Source organism: Aquila chrysaetos, chromosome 6 (assembly GCF_900496995.4).
Source record: "Aquila chrysaetos chrysaetos chromosome 6, bAquChr1.4, whole genome shotgun sequence".
NCBI lineage: Eukaryota > Metazoa > Chordata > Aves > Accipitriformes > Accipitridae > Aquila > Aquila chrysaetos.
The window spans coordinates 42,840,196-42,852,996 of NC_044009.1; the positions used below are offsets into that span (position 1 = coordinate 42,840,196).

The window sequence follows — 12,801 nt, forward strand, 5'->3', positions numbered from 1 at the left end:
TCTAGAGGAGACACGGGACTCTGGTACTCGGGGCACCAGTGAATTTCAGAGCTGCTGGAACCGAGACCTGACACTCCAGGGAAACCGCAGTTTTCTTGTTGCAATTGCTCCCTCCTGCCTTCTGGAAACCAAGTCCCCTCTCTCCCTTTTAAATAATACACCTGAGCTTTACGCAGCAAAAAGAAGGGCAGTTTTGCTACTTCAGCCCTGTTTACCTGCCACAGAGGTGACCAGGAGGAGGTGCGGAGACCACAGAGATGGAAACTTGGGCTATGAAGGGAAATGACTCTCCTACATACCTGCTGTGCTTCCTCGTGGAACAGCTCTTGGACATATCCTTCACTTCTGGCACCATTCAGGCTGAACATCGTATCCTTCGTGTCGCCTCTGCCTGCCCAACGCGCAGCTCTAGCACTACAACAGGCGAGGCTGATCCGAGCAGAAGGTCAGCTATTCTCCTCGGTCAAATTCCTGCGGTGCTGGATCCCCCGTTGTAGAAGATTCATGATTTTATTGCACTTACTGCGAAAGCGGGAAAGATAGAAGACACTGCTCTTGCCTTCTGAGTCTGCAGATGCACAAGGTTATTACCTAGACGGAGCCGAGAGCGACTCATAGCAGATGCTGAACCACAGAGTGACACCACAGCAAGCAGAGAGCAGTACTGCCCCAGCACCCTCCCAGGACCTGTCCGTGGCACAGGCTCTATCATCAGCCCTACATTTAACAGCCCTTGGTGGCCTATACCGAATCTATCCACACCCCTGGGGTCCCCAACATCCCGCAGCACTAGCTCCACAGCTTCACTGTGTGCTGTCTGGGAGAAGTATTTCCTTTCATTGGTTTTAAATCTGGTGCCTGGTAATTTCATTGCATGCCCCTGTGCTCTGGTGACATAGGACACGTGAACTATTCACTGCCCAGCACTACTAATCACTTCACAGCCTTGATCACGTGCCTTTCAGCTGTACCTTTTGCAGACTAGAGTCCTGCCGATGTAACCTCTCCCCTGACAAATGACCTCGTTACCCGGCTCTGCCCCTCTTCCAGTATGACGCAGCGATGGAACTGGAGCAGCAGAAGCCGTCCACCAACACAGACCCACACTCTGCCTTCCTGATGCTCTCAGCCACATCCCCTGCACCGACGTACAGCAGCCTTTCTTCATGGTCGTACCCGCCCTCGGAGGTACAGCTGTCTTGTCTGCAGTGGCCCAACTTCAGGTTTGTACCTGCCACAGGCAGACTCCGGCAGTGGGTCAGGCTTAATTCAACACCACGTATGTACCAAGAAAGCAGCATCAGGCTTTATTTCAAGGATAACTTAGCCCATCTTTACAGAAGGGGAAAGCTAGCACAAGCATTTCTCTGCCTCGAGATTGCTGGTTCCTCTCCTCATTGGGGTGGTTTTTATACGAAGTTCTCCCTCTAATCGTGGAAAGCTGCTTTTACACACCTCCCTCCAGCTGGCTGCAAGCCTTAACTTTGCCCAAATGGTCTTGTGATGGCCATCAACCAGTTACCCACGGTCTCCCACACCAATTGCCAACAGAGCCTTTCTGGCCATTCCTCAGCACAGCTACACCGTGCCTAGGTAAGACAAAGAGGGCTGCAGCCAGAGGGAAGCAAGACATGCTCCACGGATGTGGAGAGGGCAGTTTTTCTGGATCGTTGGCTCTCCTGGGGCTGACAGCTTCCTGGCCGGTTGAGCTCACATGCTTACAAGAACCAACCATGATCACGCAAGGCTTGTACCAATGGCTGGACACCTTACCGGAGACCACAGACCTAATTTATCATGGGTGCAGTGTGGGAATCTCTGAATCCTCAAGCTTGCAAGCTACGGAGACAAGACAACCAACAGAAATGTGCTTTTCCTATTGCACAGGGTCAGAGACGTACAGAAACTACTTTGGGTCACTCAAGATTTCTGCATCAGGGTCGGAATCCCAGCTCCCAGATAGGCGCTTTCACCATCCTGTCTTTATTATTCTACTTTTAAATACCTGAAAATAAATAACCAATGCTGCTGCTGCTCCACTACGGTGTTTCAGCCGCAGAAGGACTCCTGCAGCTGGGGTACAATGGCCAGCACAGGAGGATTTTCTTCACCCTGTCCACGTGGCCGGTTAAGCAGCACCAAAGCCATAAGAGTTCATTGATTCCGCACCGCTCCCTCCTCTTTTTTTGAAGCAAGTAACCCTTAACAATATCACAAATAGCCGCTGTTACTGGGAGATCGGGGCTTCAAGCGGGGCGAAAGCAGCAGGAGCAGATGAACTCTGACGAAACAAAGCTCATGTTTTTATGCAAATAGCCATTGTAATAAAAAAAGGAAGAAAATACACGACGTGAAACAAGATTACAACTGAATAGTCATATTCTCCTAAGATTCCTCAACGCAGCCCCTCCTCGCCAGAGATTTCACTCAGTAAAGGATTCCCTGTGGCCATCCAAACTCCTGCCTTTCACAGCAGTTCCAGCTGGACGTAGAAAGAACAGGGAGGCTGCAGCCCTGCGGCCCCCGGCTCTCCTAAACCGCTCCACCAAGGGAGCCCAGAAGGAGGTGGCCCCGACCCCTTGCAGCAGCGCAGCGTGGCTGAAGCCGCTCGTTCAGCGTGCCCGGTGTGCGACAGCACAGGTAGGTTTGATGAACCCGTACTATCAATCTGAGACTTGCAAAATACAGAGAGAAGGGCTCCACGCACAGATTTCAGACCTGGAGCTCACCTCGCAGGAAACGTTACCCTCCTAGACATTTAAACCCCCTTATCTCACAATTTCCTTCCTTTTTCTCAGTGTTAAAACCCCTCTCCAGCCCTGTGCTCCCGTGCCCTTTCCGCTCAGCCCTGCTCCCGCTCCCTCCGGTTCAAGAGCTTTCTCCTCCGCAGTCGCAGGAAATTGCCTCTCCGCTATGGCTCCTCTGCGGCGTTTCCAACCGCCCAATATCTTATTACCCAATTCCGCAACTGTTTACATCCCTCCTCAACGTATGGATCCATTCAGCCCTACGAGGTAACCGAAGCAAACACAGGAGGGGGTATAAGGCACAGAAGCGAGAGCTGAACAAACATGCCAGGACAGCCGCTGTACGCGCAGCCACGTCCCGATCCACGCGACGTGCACGTTACTTTTGCGATTTAGGGTCTGAAAGTGAAAAGTCCTTGGGGCAGGAGCCTTCCTCTTGTCCCGTGCAGCACGCTACCAGCGCAGCGTGGTTTCTAAGTTGCTGCACAGCACAGAGATGTTTTTGGGTGGTATTATCCATGGAGGTCACCAACCTAGTGGAAGCTTTTTCTGTTATACACACCAGTCTGCCAAAAAACCCAAACAGGCACAGTTTTCCTCTAATATAAGCGAACCTCTAACTCAAAAGTTAATTGATATTGCTTTTCCTAAAGTTTCTGCCAAAGCCACTAACCAGTCTATAAATTAAAGAAGAATGGTTGTTTTAATCTTTCCATACCATTTAGCACTCGAGAGAGCAGAAGAGCATTAGCAAACCTCCTCACAGAAACGTTACAAAGGCTCGTCTCCTTTTCCTGCAACGCTTCTATATTTAATTACAAAACCAGATTCCTACAGATGAAATTTCTGTGCCCTCCACATCGTTGCGAAGCAATAATATTTTATTGATTGTCACTTTAAAGCCATTTCTGAGCCAAGCATCGCTGCTCTGAGCTACTCAACTGCTGGCTGATTTTAAAGAGGAAAGGTTAACGCCTTCCCAAGCACAACTGCGTGTGGTCCCACGACCTCCGAAGCCTCCATCCCTGCCAGAGAAGGTACTTCCAAGCCTCCCTCCCTCAAGGGACCCAGCAGCCAACCGCACTTTAGTTTTAATAAATCCCCTCAACTCCTCTCCAGGTCAAGTTCTTAAAAACACCTAATTTAGGGGACCCTGAGGAAGGCAGGAATTAAAGGGAAATAAAGCAGCCATCAGCGCAACGAAGGTAACGCCACGCATAGGAGCGCTCGGTTATTCCCAGTTATTCCCGGTTACTCATTTACTGCAACAGCCAGGACAATTACCCAACTCTTTTTGTTTCTGCGTATCTCTGCGGCGTAACTAACGCTGCGGAACACGAGAGATGGGAAACAAGCCCGGGCTCACCTCAGCAGCTTTAATTCCCCGGTGCGGTCAGAAGGCTTCCTTCGGTTTTGCAGAGGCCGCGGCGCTGCCAACACCTCCGAGCCTCCGGCCACGGGGCCCACCGCCGCACCGGGGCTGTGCCCACCCCTCCCCGGGAAACGCTGCAAGTACCTGCTCGCTCTTCCCTTTTTTTTTTGGCCCTTTTTTGCGCTTCTTTTTTCCCTCCTTTTTTGCTTTTCTTTTTTTCCTCCTTTTTTTTGCCTTTTTTGCTTTTTTCTTTTGCTTTTTCTCCTTTTTTCTCTCATTTGCTTTTTTCTCCTTTTCTTGCCTTTTTTGCTTTTCTTTTATTGCTTTCCTCTTTTCTCTTATTTGCTTTTTTCTCCTTTTTTTGCCTTTTTTGATTTTCTTTTTTTCTTTCCTTTTTTCATCTTATTTGCTTTTTTCTCCTTTTTTTGCTTTTTTTTTGCTTTCCTTTTTTCCTCTTATTTGCTTTTTCTCCTTTTTTCTCCTTTTTTTGCTTTTCTTTTTTTTTTGCTTTCCTTTTTTCCTCTTATTTGCTTTTTCTCCTTTTTTTGCCTTTCTTTTTTTCTCCTTTTTTTGCCTCTTTTGCTTTCCTCTTTTTTTCCTTTTGCTTTCCTTTTTTTGCCTTTTGTAACTTTTCTTTTGCCTCCCCCCCCCCGCCTTTTTTTGCTTTCCCTTTTTTTTCCCCCTTTCTTTTAATTTCTCTCCCCCCCCCCCCTTTTCCCCCCTCATTTTTCTTTTTTCGCTTGTCTTTCCTCCATTTCCGCCCCTCCACCTTCCCCTCCCCCGCCCCGAGCGAGCTACCGCGACGCCCCAGCCGGAGGCAGCGGCCGGCAAAACCGAAGCGAAGCAAAGCGAGCTGCCACCTGCCCCCCCCCCTCCCTTACCCCCGCCGGCGCTTAGCCCTGTTCCCCCCCTCCCGGCTGGGCCCCGTTGCGGGCCGGGAGGGGGCCGCTGAGCCGCGCGGGCCCCCCCGCGGTCCCCGCCGCCCCGGCCCCACTCACCTGGCGGCGCCCGGGCCCTCCCTCCCTCCTTCCCGGCCGGCCGCCGCCCCCGGCCCGCTCTCCCGCGGCGCCGCCTCCCGCGCAGGGCCGGCCCCGGGCGGCTGCCACGTCTGCCCGGGCACCGCCGCCCGCCCTGAGGCGCTGCGGCCGGGCCGGGGAGCCGCACCTCGGCGGCGGGAACACACCCGCGCACCCCCCCCCGCCGCCCACCTGCTCGGGTCGATCTACGTGCTCCGTGGTCGTTTCCACTCGGGGAACGCGCCGGCCAGCGCTTCCAGGAGGGGCTGAGACGTCGCGGTGCCAAAAGCGATCGGCGGCACGCGCGTCGCTGAACGTAGGAAACCCAACTAATTAGGGTTTAGGAGCAGACTTCCACTAAATCGGAAATTCTCAGGAGTCTGACAAAAAAAAAAAATAATAATTCACGGCTGCTCGGTTTCAGCAGGAGGGAAAGCTGCCAGCCACAGGGAAACGGGACTCCGATTCCGCATAGGAGCGGTTGCAACCTGGTTTCGATACGAACTCACTTCAGCGTAACTTCCCTCTTCAGGTCTGCCAAGAAACCCTGTGACCCCGCATAGACAAAGCTCCATCTGAATTAACGGCAGGAATTTTGGATAGTCTCAATAGCATCAAATCTAAAGCTAGACACCCTTCCTTAGAGCTTGAATAGCATTCACTGGCTTCATTTACTTCCAAATGAAGTAAGCCAAAATGAGTTAGGACCATTTTAATTTTCGATAAAGACACCCGTATAATCCAGCGAACACGCTTTGATTTTCCAATGCCCTGCGAAGTGCAAACAAGCCTTTACTCTAGGACAGAAACAGCTAGGACGAGCAAGCGGCAGAAGAGGAAAGCAAGCAGACCACACTTCTCAGAGGAGGATGAAGCCTAGCTGAGGAAATCGGCAGATTTCTCTCCAAGATATCCTCCCATTCCTGGAATATTTCAGAAGCTCTCCTCCGGCTCCCTTCAAAGAGGACACTCTTTACAACTACCAGGGAACAGGTTCAGCCAGATTCTCTTATCTTGAGGGCCAGTGCAAAATCTGAAATAAGTATCTTTGATTTGTTGCCTAACTGCTAAAGAGTCACTAATTCACCAAGTCCTGTGGCTTGCCTGCAGACGCATCTGCTCCTACACACACATACGCACGCTAAGCAAGAGCTGAAGAAGTTTCTTGGGGCAGTTGCTGCTGCCACCCCTCACTGCCGACCACTCCTTTAGGAAATCCTGCCTCTCTACTGGAAATAACAACTCCAGAAATCCAGCAAAAGGTATTTTCAAGGACCACACCGACACGTTAAAATCACCAAGCACCGCTGTTACAAAAGCACTTTCAGGAGTGCTTGGCATTGGTTTCCGTCTGCTCCTGTTTAAATCATGGCAATTTTCAGCATTTTCCTCCTTGGCAAGAGAATCCAGCCGGCAGCACTCCTTCGGCGGGGCTGCGTGCGTTCCTGAGGAGCACGCCGCTTTTCCATACTCGCACACGAGCAAAACCATAGCCTGACATACACTCTCACTTCTCCAAATGCAATCAACAAGGGGCAGTCACATGCAAAGCAGTTTGCTTTCTTTAAAGAACAGGCTTCAAAAATAAAGAGGCAACCTGAATGCAAGAGAAGCAGCTCTAACTTAGATTACTCGTAACAAGTATGTGATGGTGTGGAATGGTATCAATTCCCCCAGTGCACGCTTGGGATGGCTGCGTGACTCACAGCTGGCTCAGCCACCAGCATGTTCATGCGAGCCTTCCTCTGCACCGCTCCGAAGTCTACACCACCTTCCAGGAAAACCACTGCAAACCATTTTTTAAAAGTCCTAATTAAAAATTCTCTCTCCTTACGCTGAGTACCTTAGCTCTACTGGGAGGAAAAAGGGGCGGGAAATGCAACTGAAAGTTAAAATTGTTTTATCAAAGTCGAATTCTTGGGTGCTTTTGGGGCTAGCAATGAATGCTGCAAGTTCCACAGACCAGCAGGAATCCTTTCCCTCAAGTTATGTAGGTCCTCGGGACTGTCAGATGGACCATCCGAAGCCTGGCAGACCCGAGTATCGGACATCCTGAACTGTGACTGAAGATGACTTTCGGCAGTCCATACAGTGTCACTCGGTGGAAACTGTTCCAGCGGATGGAGTCTGGAGGTGGATTTAAGAGAGTGAAGGAGGTGACAAAAGGTTACGTGGGATAAAACAGGTAAGGGAAAAATACAGAGGTGTCAAAGATACAAACGTGGCCGCCAGAAAGAGGGAAAGTAGCAGCACAGAGGTCGGTCAGCAAGAGAAGATGTGAATTTGAAACACCCACAGGTCTGAGCCATCCCGTGAAACGTGGAAAGGATTGATTCTTAGTAGACTGGATGTTAATTATCACATACCTCATTCACCATCTTCTTCAGTTGCTAGACATACCCGTCTTTCCTAACACGGCAACATGCAAGCCGATTTCCATGTACACACACAGCACAAACTGTGAATAAACTACACGATTTAGCTAATCGCATCGCTTAATGACCTACAAACAGATCAACAGTAAAACGGGCTGTTACGAGTGAAGAGTATGTTCCTAGACTAAATGAAGAGCCAGACCTTTTCTATTCGAGTTTACTCATAGTTGTAAACTGTAATATGCTTTGCTTTTAAAATGCATTTTTACCTGATTTTGTTCAGCGCGTGATAACAGCAGTTATCAATATAGTACCTGAGCATCACCACAAACAACATTCTTGTTTCAATTCCTTAAAAATGGAGTTTCGGGCAACAAGAAGGACTCTGAGAGCCAACACTGCCAAAGCACGTTTCCATATCCAATGCAGGGACTCGTGCTGTCCTTACGGCTCGTTTCCAAGTAGCTGCAACATCCACCGCTCTAGCTACGCATTTGACTAGGGGACTGATCATCCTGTTTACTTTGATTTGACGCTTTCCTTTAAGCTAACAAATGCCATCTTAAAGAAAATCGTCCTTTCTGAGTCCTGTTTTGGAGGAAAAGATCACTTTGGCACACTGGTATCCTTGCACTTGGTCATCCGTCTTTATGAGCTGTAACTTTCTTAGGCTGTTCTGATCTGTCTACAATTAGCTTTATAACAAAGATGATTTCAGGAACTGGCAAGACAAATGGAAGAAAACACAGGACTTGAGAGAAAACCAACAAGTCATCCTGGGAGCTTCTGATGACATCCTCTGCTTTGTTCTTGCACATTACTGCGTGGTCGAGATTACCTTGCAATTACCCTGAACGTACCCCCAGCACTCGTAGTCCTTGCTTTATCATCTCTCGTGACTCAGTTTATCTTGTGACAAGACAGACCGGTTAAGGAAGTGCTGCTCCTGAAGAGCTTTCGGAGTATAAAAATTATACATTTTGAACAGTCATTATTCATCTTACAACACAGAGCTATTTTTTTTTTATAAATTACACTGCTAAAATAATGGAATCCTCTTGGTTTCACTTAGGCCAGGCTAGTGCTTTTGATCTAACAGCAGTTACAAAAGCTCTGTCACTTCTTCCTCTCTGAAAAGGCACTAATGATCACACTTGACCACGAGAAAAAAAAAAAAAAGATTACATGTAAATAAAAGTGAACACTAACATGTGTTCAGTGGCACAGCTTGCACTTCCACAGCTGGGCCAGCTTACCTCTCGGGCTGTGCAGCCGAGAAGGTATTACCTCCTCTAGATGAAGGCAGCTACGGACAAGCTACTGCCAACGCACTGACCTACGTCAAAAGGTATCAGCACAAAGCTTGGGTTGGGACTAGGCACCCGCATTTCTAGCTGAGAGGCTTGAAAGGTGCAGCCGCTGGCCAAACAAAAGCCAAGCCGCTTTGCTACCAACAGGCAGCGGCGTACAATTATCACGCAGCAACACGCCTTGGCTCTCCTGTGTAAGACAGGTGGAGCTGCCCAGGGTAGATGGACTGGAGAAAACCAGCCGTTACCTGCACACCCAACAAGCATCCAGAAGTAAGTACAAATAATGGAGGGAGGAACTGGATCCCATGCTTTTTGCATGATGTGCGTGGCTGCCAACACTGGCAGAAGTAACGTAGTTGGCTAGACTGCAAAACACACGCACACGTTTTAAGATGGAACCTCACCAAATCATCGTATTTAATTTCTGCCAGTGACTCGTACGTGTATGCATTCGACCGCCTTTGAAGTTCAAAAGCTGGAGCAGATGCTGGAGCGGGGATGTTATGAACCTGAAGACCAGCCCTGATGTGAAAGGGGAAGGACGCTGCGGAGGCAACTTACCTGGGCGAGCAGGGCAGGGCTGCTGGCTTCTGAAAGGACTGCACACGTGGGCTCGGTTTTAACCCCCTGTTCCAGTGGGAAGCTCTCTTCTTTAAACTCCGTTATCTTGACAACTAAAGCAGACAAAAAAGCAAACAATATTCTATAGGAAACTATCTTCTGTTGGTTTGGCAAGTGCAATGCAGAAGATAACCAACAAATTGGAACACTCCAGACTACCTCCCTAAACCAACCCACCTCCAAATCTCTCTACTTTCATAAACTGCTGCCTATCCTGGAGCTACAAAATAGTTTCTCGTGTGCAGTGCAAGAAAAATATTAATTTCAGAGAGAGATTTTTTTTTCCAGCCCTCTAAATAAACAAATAACCAATCATTTTAACAGAAAACTGTTTCCTTCTCCTAGCAAAAAAAAGAAAGCTAATTTAGTGGATTATTTTTCTCAACACAAAATGTAGGTTCGGGCAATTCTTTTTAACATCAAAATATTGAAAAATAGCTTTCTTTTCAGTATCACTTTACTATTTGACAATTTTAATCACGAAAGTCAATAAGCAGAAACTGTAAGTTTTGATTCTTATTTCCACTGCATAATGAAAACAAATAAAAATCGGTATAACTAAGGTAAGTGAACATAACAAAGCTGAAGACAAGCAGGGTGGCTAAGAACACAGACACTACTTACTCAGGCACATTGCAGAGCACACCCACAATTTAAAACTATTAAACATGAAACCGTGTTACTATACTGGCTGGACGTTACCACACCACGTTAAGCTCTTGATAGGCTCTTTTAAAAAACAATACCAAGACGCGCACACTGGACTAATACTGAAACAAAGTCACATCAAGTCATGTTGCTGTATTCACTCCGTACTTCAGAAGTACGTAAAGGCACTGCAAGACAGCAATGCCTACGGCCTCACGCAGCTAAGAGGGACTGAATACGGGCAGCCTTCCCAGGGCCCGTTTCAGAAATGTCTGTGCCGATTTAATCTCCTACTGCCTTGCGGCTGTGCGCGGCCAACCCTGCCAGGGCTGCTGTCCCCCGGGTAAGACACTAGAGCAAATCTCGAGCGCCCTTTCTCTGCTTCCGTGCAAATTCAGTCAACTGGGTTAATCGTCCTCAGAAGGGCTTTAGGCTAAGGCCAGACGAAAAGCTCCTGTCGTGCAGCCACCGCTGCCCGGAGGAGGCTCCCCGAGGTGGCTGGCGAAGAACGCCCAGGCAGTGACTCTGCGGGCTCCGGGACCGGGGCTGTGCCCCTCCGGCGGGGAGCCGCCGACATCCTAGACCCACACAGCTCTTTCTGCAGTGCTCATCGGATCACGGCTCAAGTCTTGACGCAGAACTTCACTAGATTTTTTTTCCTCTTTAAAAAGTAGTGGGGGGCTTTTAACATTTTCTTACATAAAACTTGTTCTTATATGAAGTAAAATCAACAGAGCCGCGCATTTCACAAAAATCAAGTCCTTATCAGAAGGGACCCTACCAAAAGATTCAGGGAAAACAATGCCTTTAACACATCAATAAATAAAGGCGAGAAAACTAAATTATCGGTAATTAATGCTATGGGACACATTTCTGGTTTTGTAAGTACATAAACGCTATGATCTTCAATATTTTTTAAATATTTGCTTCAATGATAGAAAAATCTATGTAACGAATACTCTGTATACAACACGCTACAAAATTATGTAGTGTGCACACAGCATATTGTTATCCAATAGACTTGAAAACTTGAGTAATCAAGTTCACCTTAAAACAAAGTCCTGATTCTCATTTACATAAAGAGCTGATGGCACTGAATGAATTCCCTCTAGCGCAAACAAAAAATCACAAAAGGAAAGCTGGTCTAATACTAGGTGTTTCTATTAAAGTGATTCCAGCGCAATCTTCTAAGACGACCAGGATTAAAATTAAGGTCAGGTACTCTGTTTTCTATAATCAGAGGAGGCAAGAAGGAGATCCAAAGGGGAAGAAAACCCACATAAGTTTTGTATGTCTCAAACCAAATATTTAAGTATTTCATTTAGTTGTTGAAAGTATCCACTTCAGTTCTTGCATGATACGTATCTTTACATGCCTTCATCTGTCTCATTAAGAAAGCAGATTTTGTTTGAAATTATCTAACATGAAAAATACTAAGTCTATTCATAAAACAGTATTCTATATTTTTATTTTTCAAACAGCAAGTGACCACATTTAAAATGCATCATTTGCAAATATAAATTATCAAACTATTAGTTTAATTAAAAATAAAGCAAAAACATAACTTCCCTTAGTATCACAATACATAGAAGGGTATTATAAACCCAAAAAGACTAAGTTAACCATAAGAAAACAGTAATGTCAAAAGTGATGAAACTCATTAAGTCACTTAATGAATAAATCAGTCCTAAGAATACAATACCATTCACCATGATTATGTAAAAAAAAAAAAAAAAAGCAATCTTTCATTGTATTATACAGATAAAACAATCCAATCCTTCATGCCACATTTTGTAAACCATGATATAAATTACACTCACAGTCAAATGAACAGGAAGAGTAACTCCCAAAATATTTTAAGTTGCTTTTAGGGCAGAAATAAAGGCAGAAATAGAATCATTTAAAATATATCAAGTTTAACCAAAAAAATTCATTTGGTCAAGCCTGCTATCCAAATAGTTTTGTTTCCTGCAAAACTATTTTTGTCTTTTTTGAATTATGAAATTTAAATGTTTCTTTTACATATTAAATGTAAGTCACATGTTGAACTACATTAAATCCTTTTATACTTGCATCATTTTTGCCATGAGACTCAAATATCTTCCATGTACCTACACACACACACACACGTGCGCGCGCGCACACACACACACACACACACACTCTTTCTCTCTCTCGGTATCAGGAAATCCTCATTTCACAGGAATAAAGAAAGACTCACATACTGATTTCTGTCAGAAACATAAGGAATATACAAAATCATACTTTTCAGGGTCCTACAAAACCATCTCTCACCTATATACATACTTTTACTGATGGAATTCAGGTTACTGTCTTTTGTCTGATAATAAAGGGACGGAATAGATGTTGTAGGATAAAGAAATGCTGTATAATCATTGAAATAAACCTATTATCCTAAATTTATCTATACGGATTTTTTTTTTTTTTTAATTAATTGAAAATACAAAGAAGGCATGTGGACTTCAGGAAAATAACACTATATCGGAAATGCACTGTAACAGTGTTCCACTATATATATCATCAGGTTTTTCATAACACAATTTCTTCTGTACACTAGATTTTGTACTAATTTTTCTGTCCTCAAATTCATCATATTTCCAGATCCAATTCAGCACTACATAGTATGCCTTCAAAATAAAAGGAGGTCACTCGCTTTATTGAATACCAAGCTCCCTTCCAGACAGCATT

General features: G+C 46.2%; 1 protein-coding gene across 5 annotated transcripts in view; it reads right to left on the minus strand.

The window, feature by feature from the left end:
- SLC12A8 (solute carrier family 12 member 8) overlaps window positions 1–12,801 on the minus strand; it is a 68,362-nt gene that overhangs the window by 49,404 nt on the left and 6,157 nt on the right. For 2 of the 5 annotated variants that reach the window (XM_041124103.1, XM_041124102.1), the window contains exons 2-3: window positions 9,385–9,497; window positions 300–522 (exon numbers count right to left, since the gene is read on the minus strand). In XM_041124103.1, coding sequence (XP_040980037.1) covers window positions 300–368 — 69 coding nt within the window. In that variant the 5' untranslated portion in view covers window positions 369–522; window positions 9,385–9,497. Of the gene's footprint in view, window positions 1–299; window positions 523–4,113; window positions 4,307–5,117; window positions 5,173–5,327; window positions 5,794–9,384; window positions 9,498–12,801 lie in introns of those variants that run through there. The other 3 variants (XM_030017130.2, XM_030017129.1, XM_030017131.1) reach the window with 3 other exon arrangements.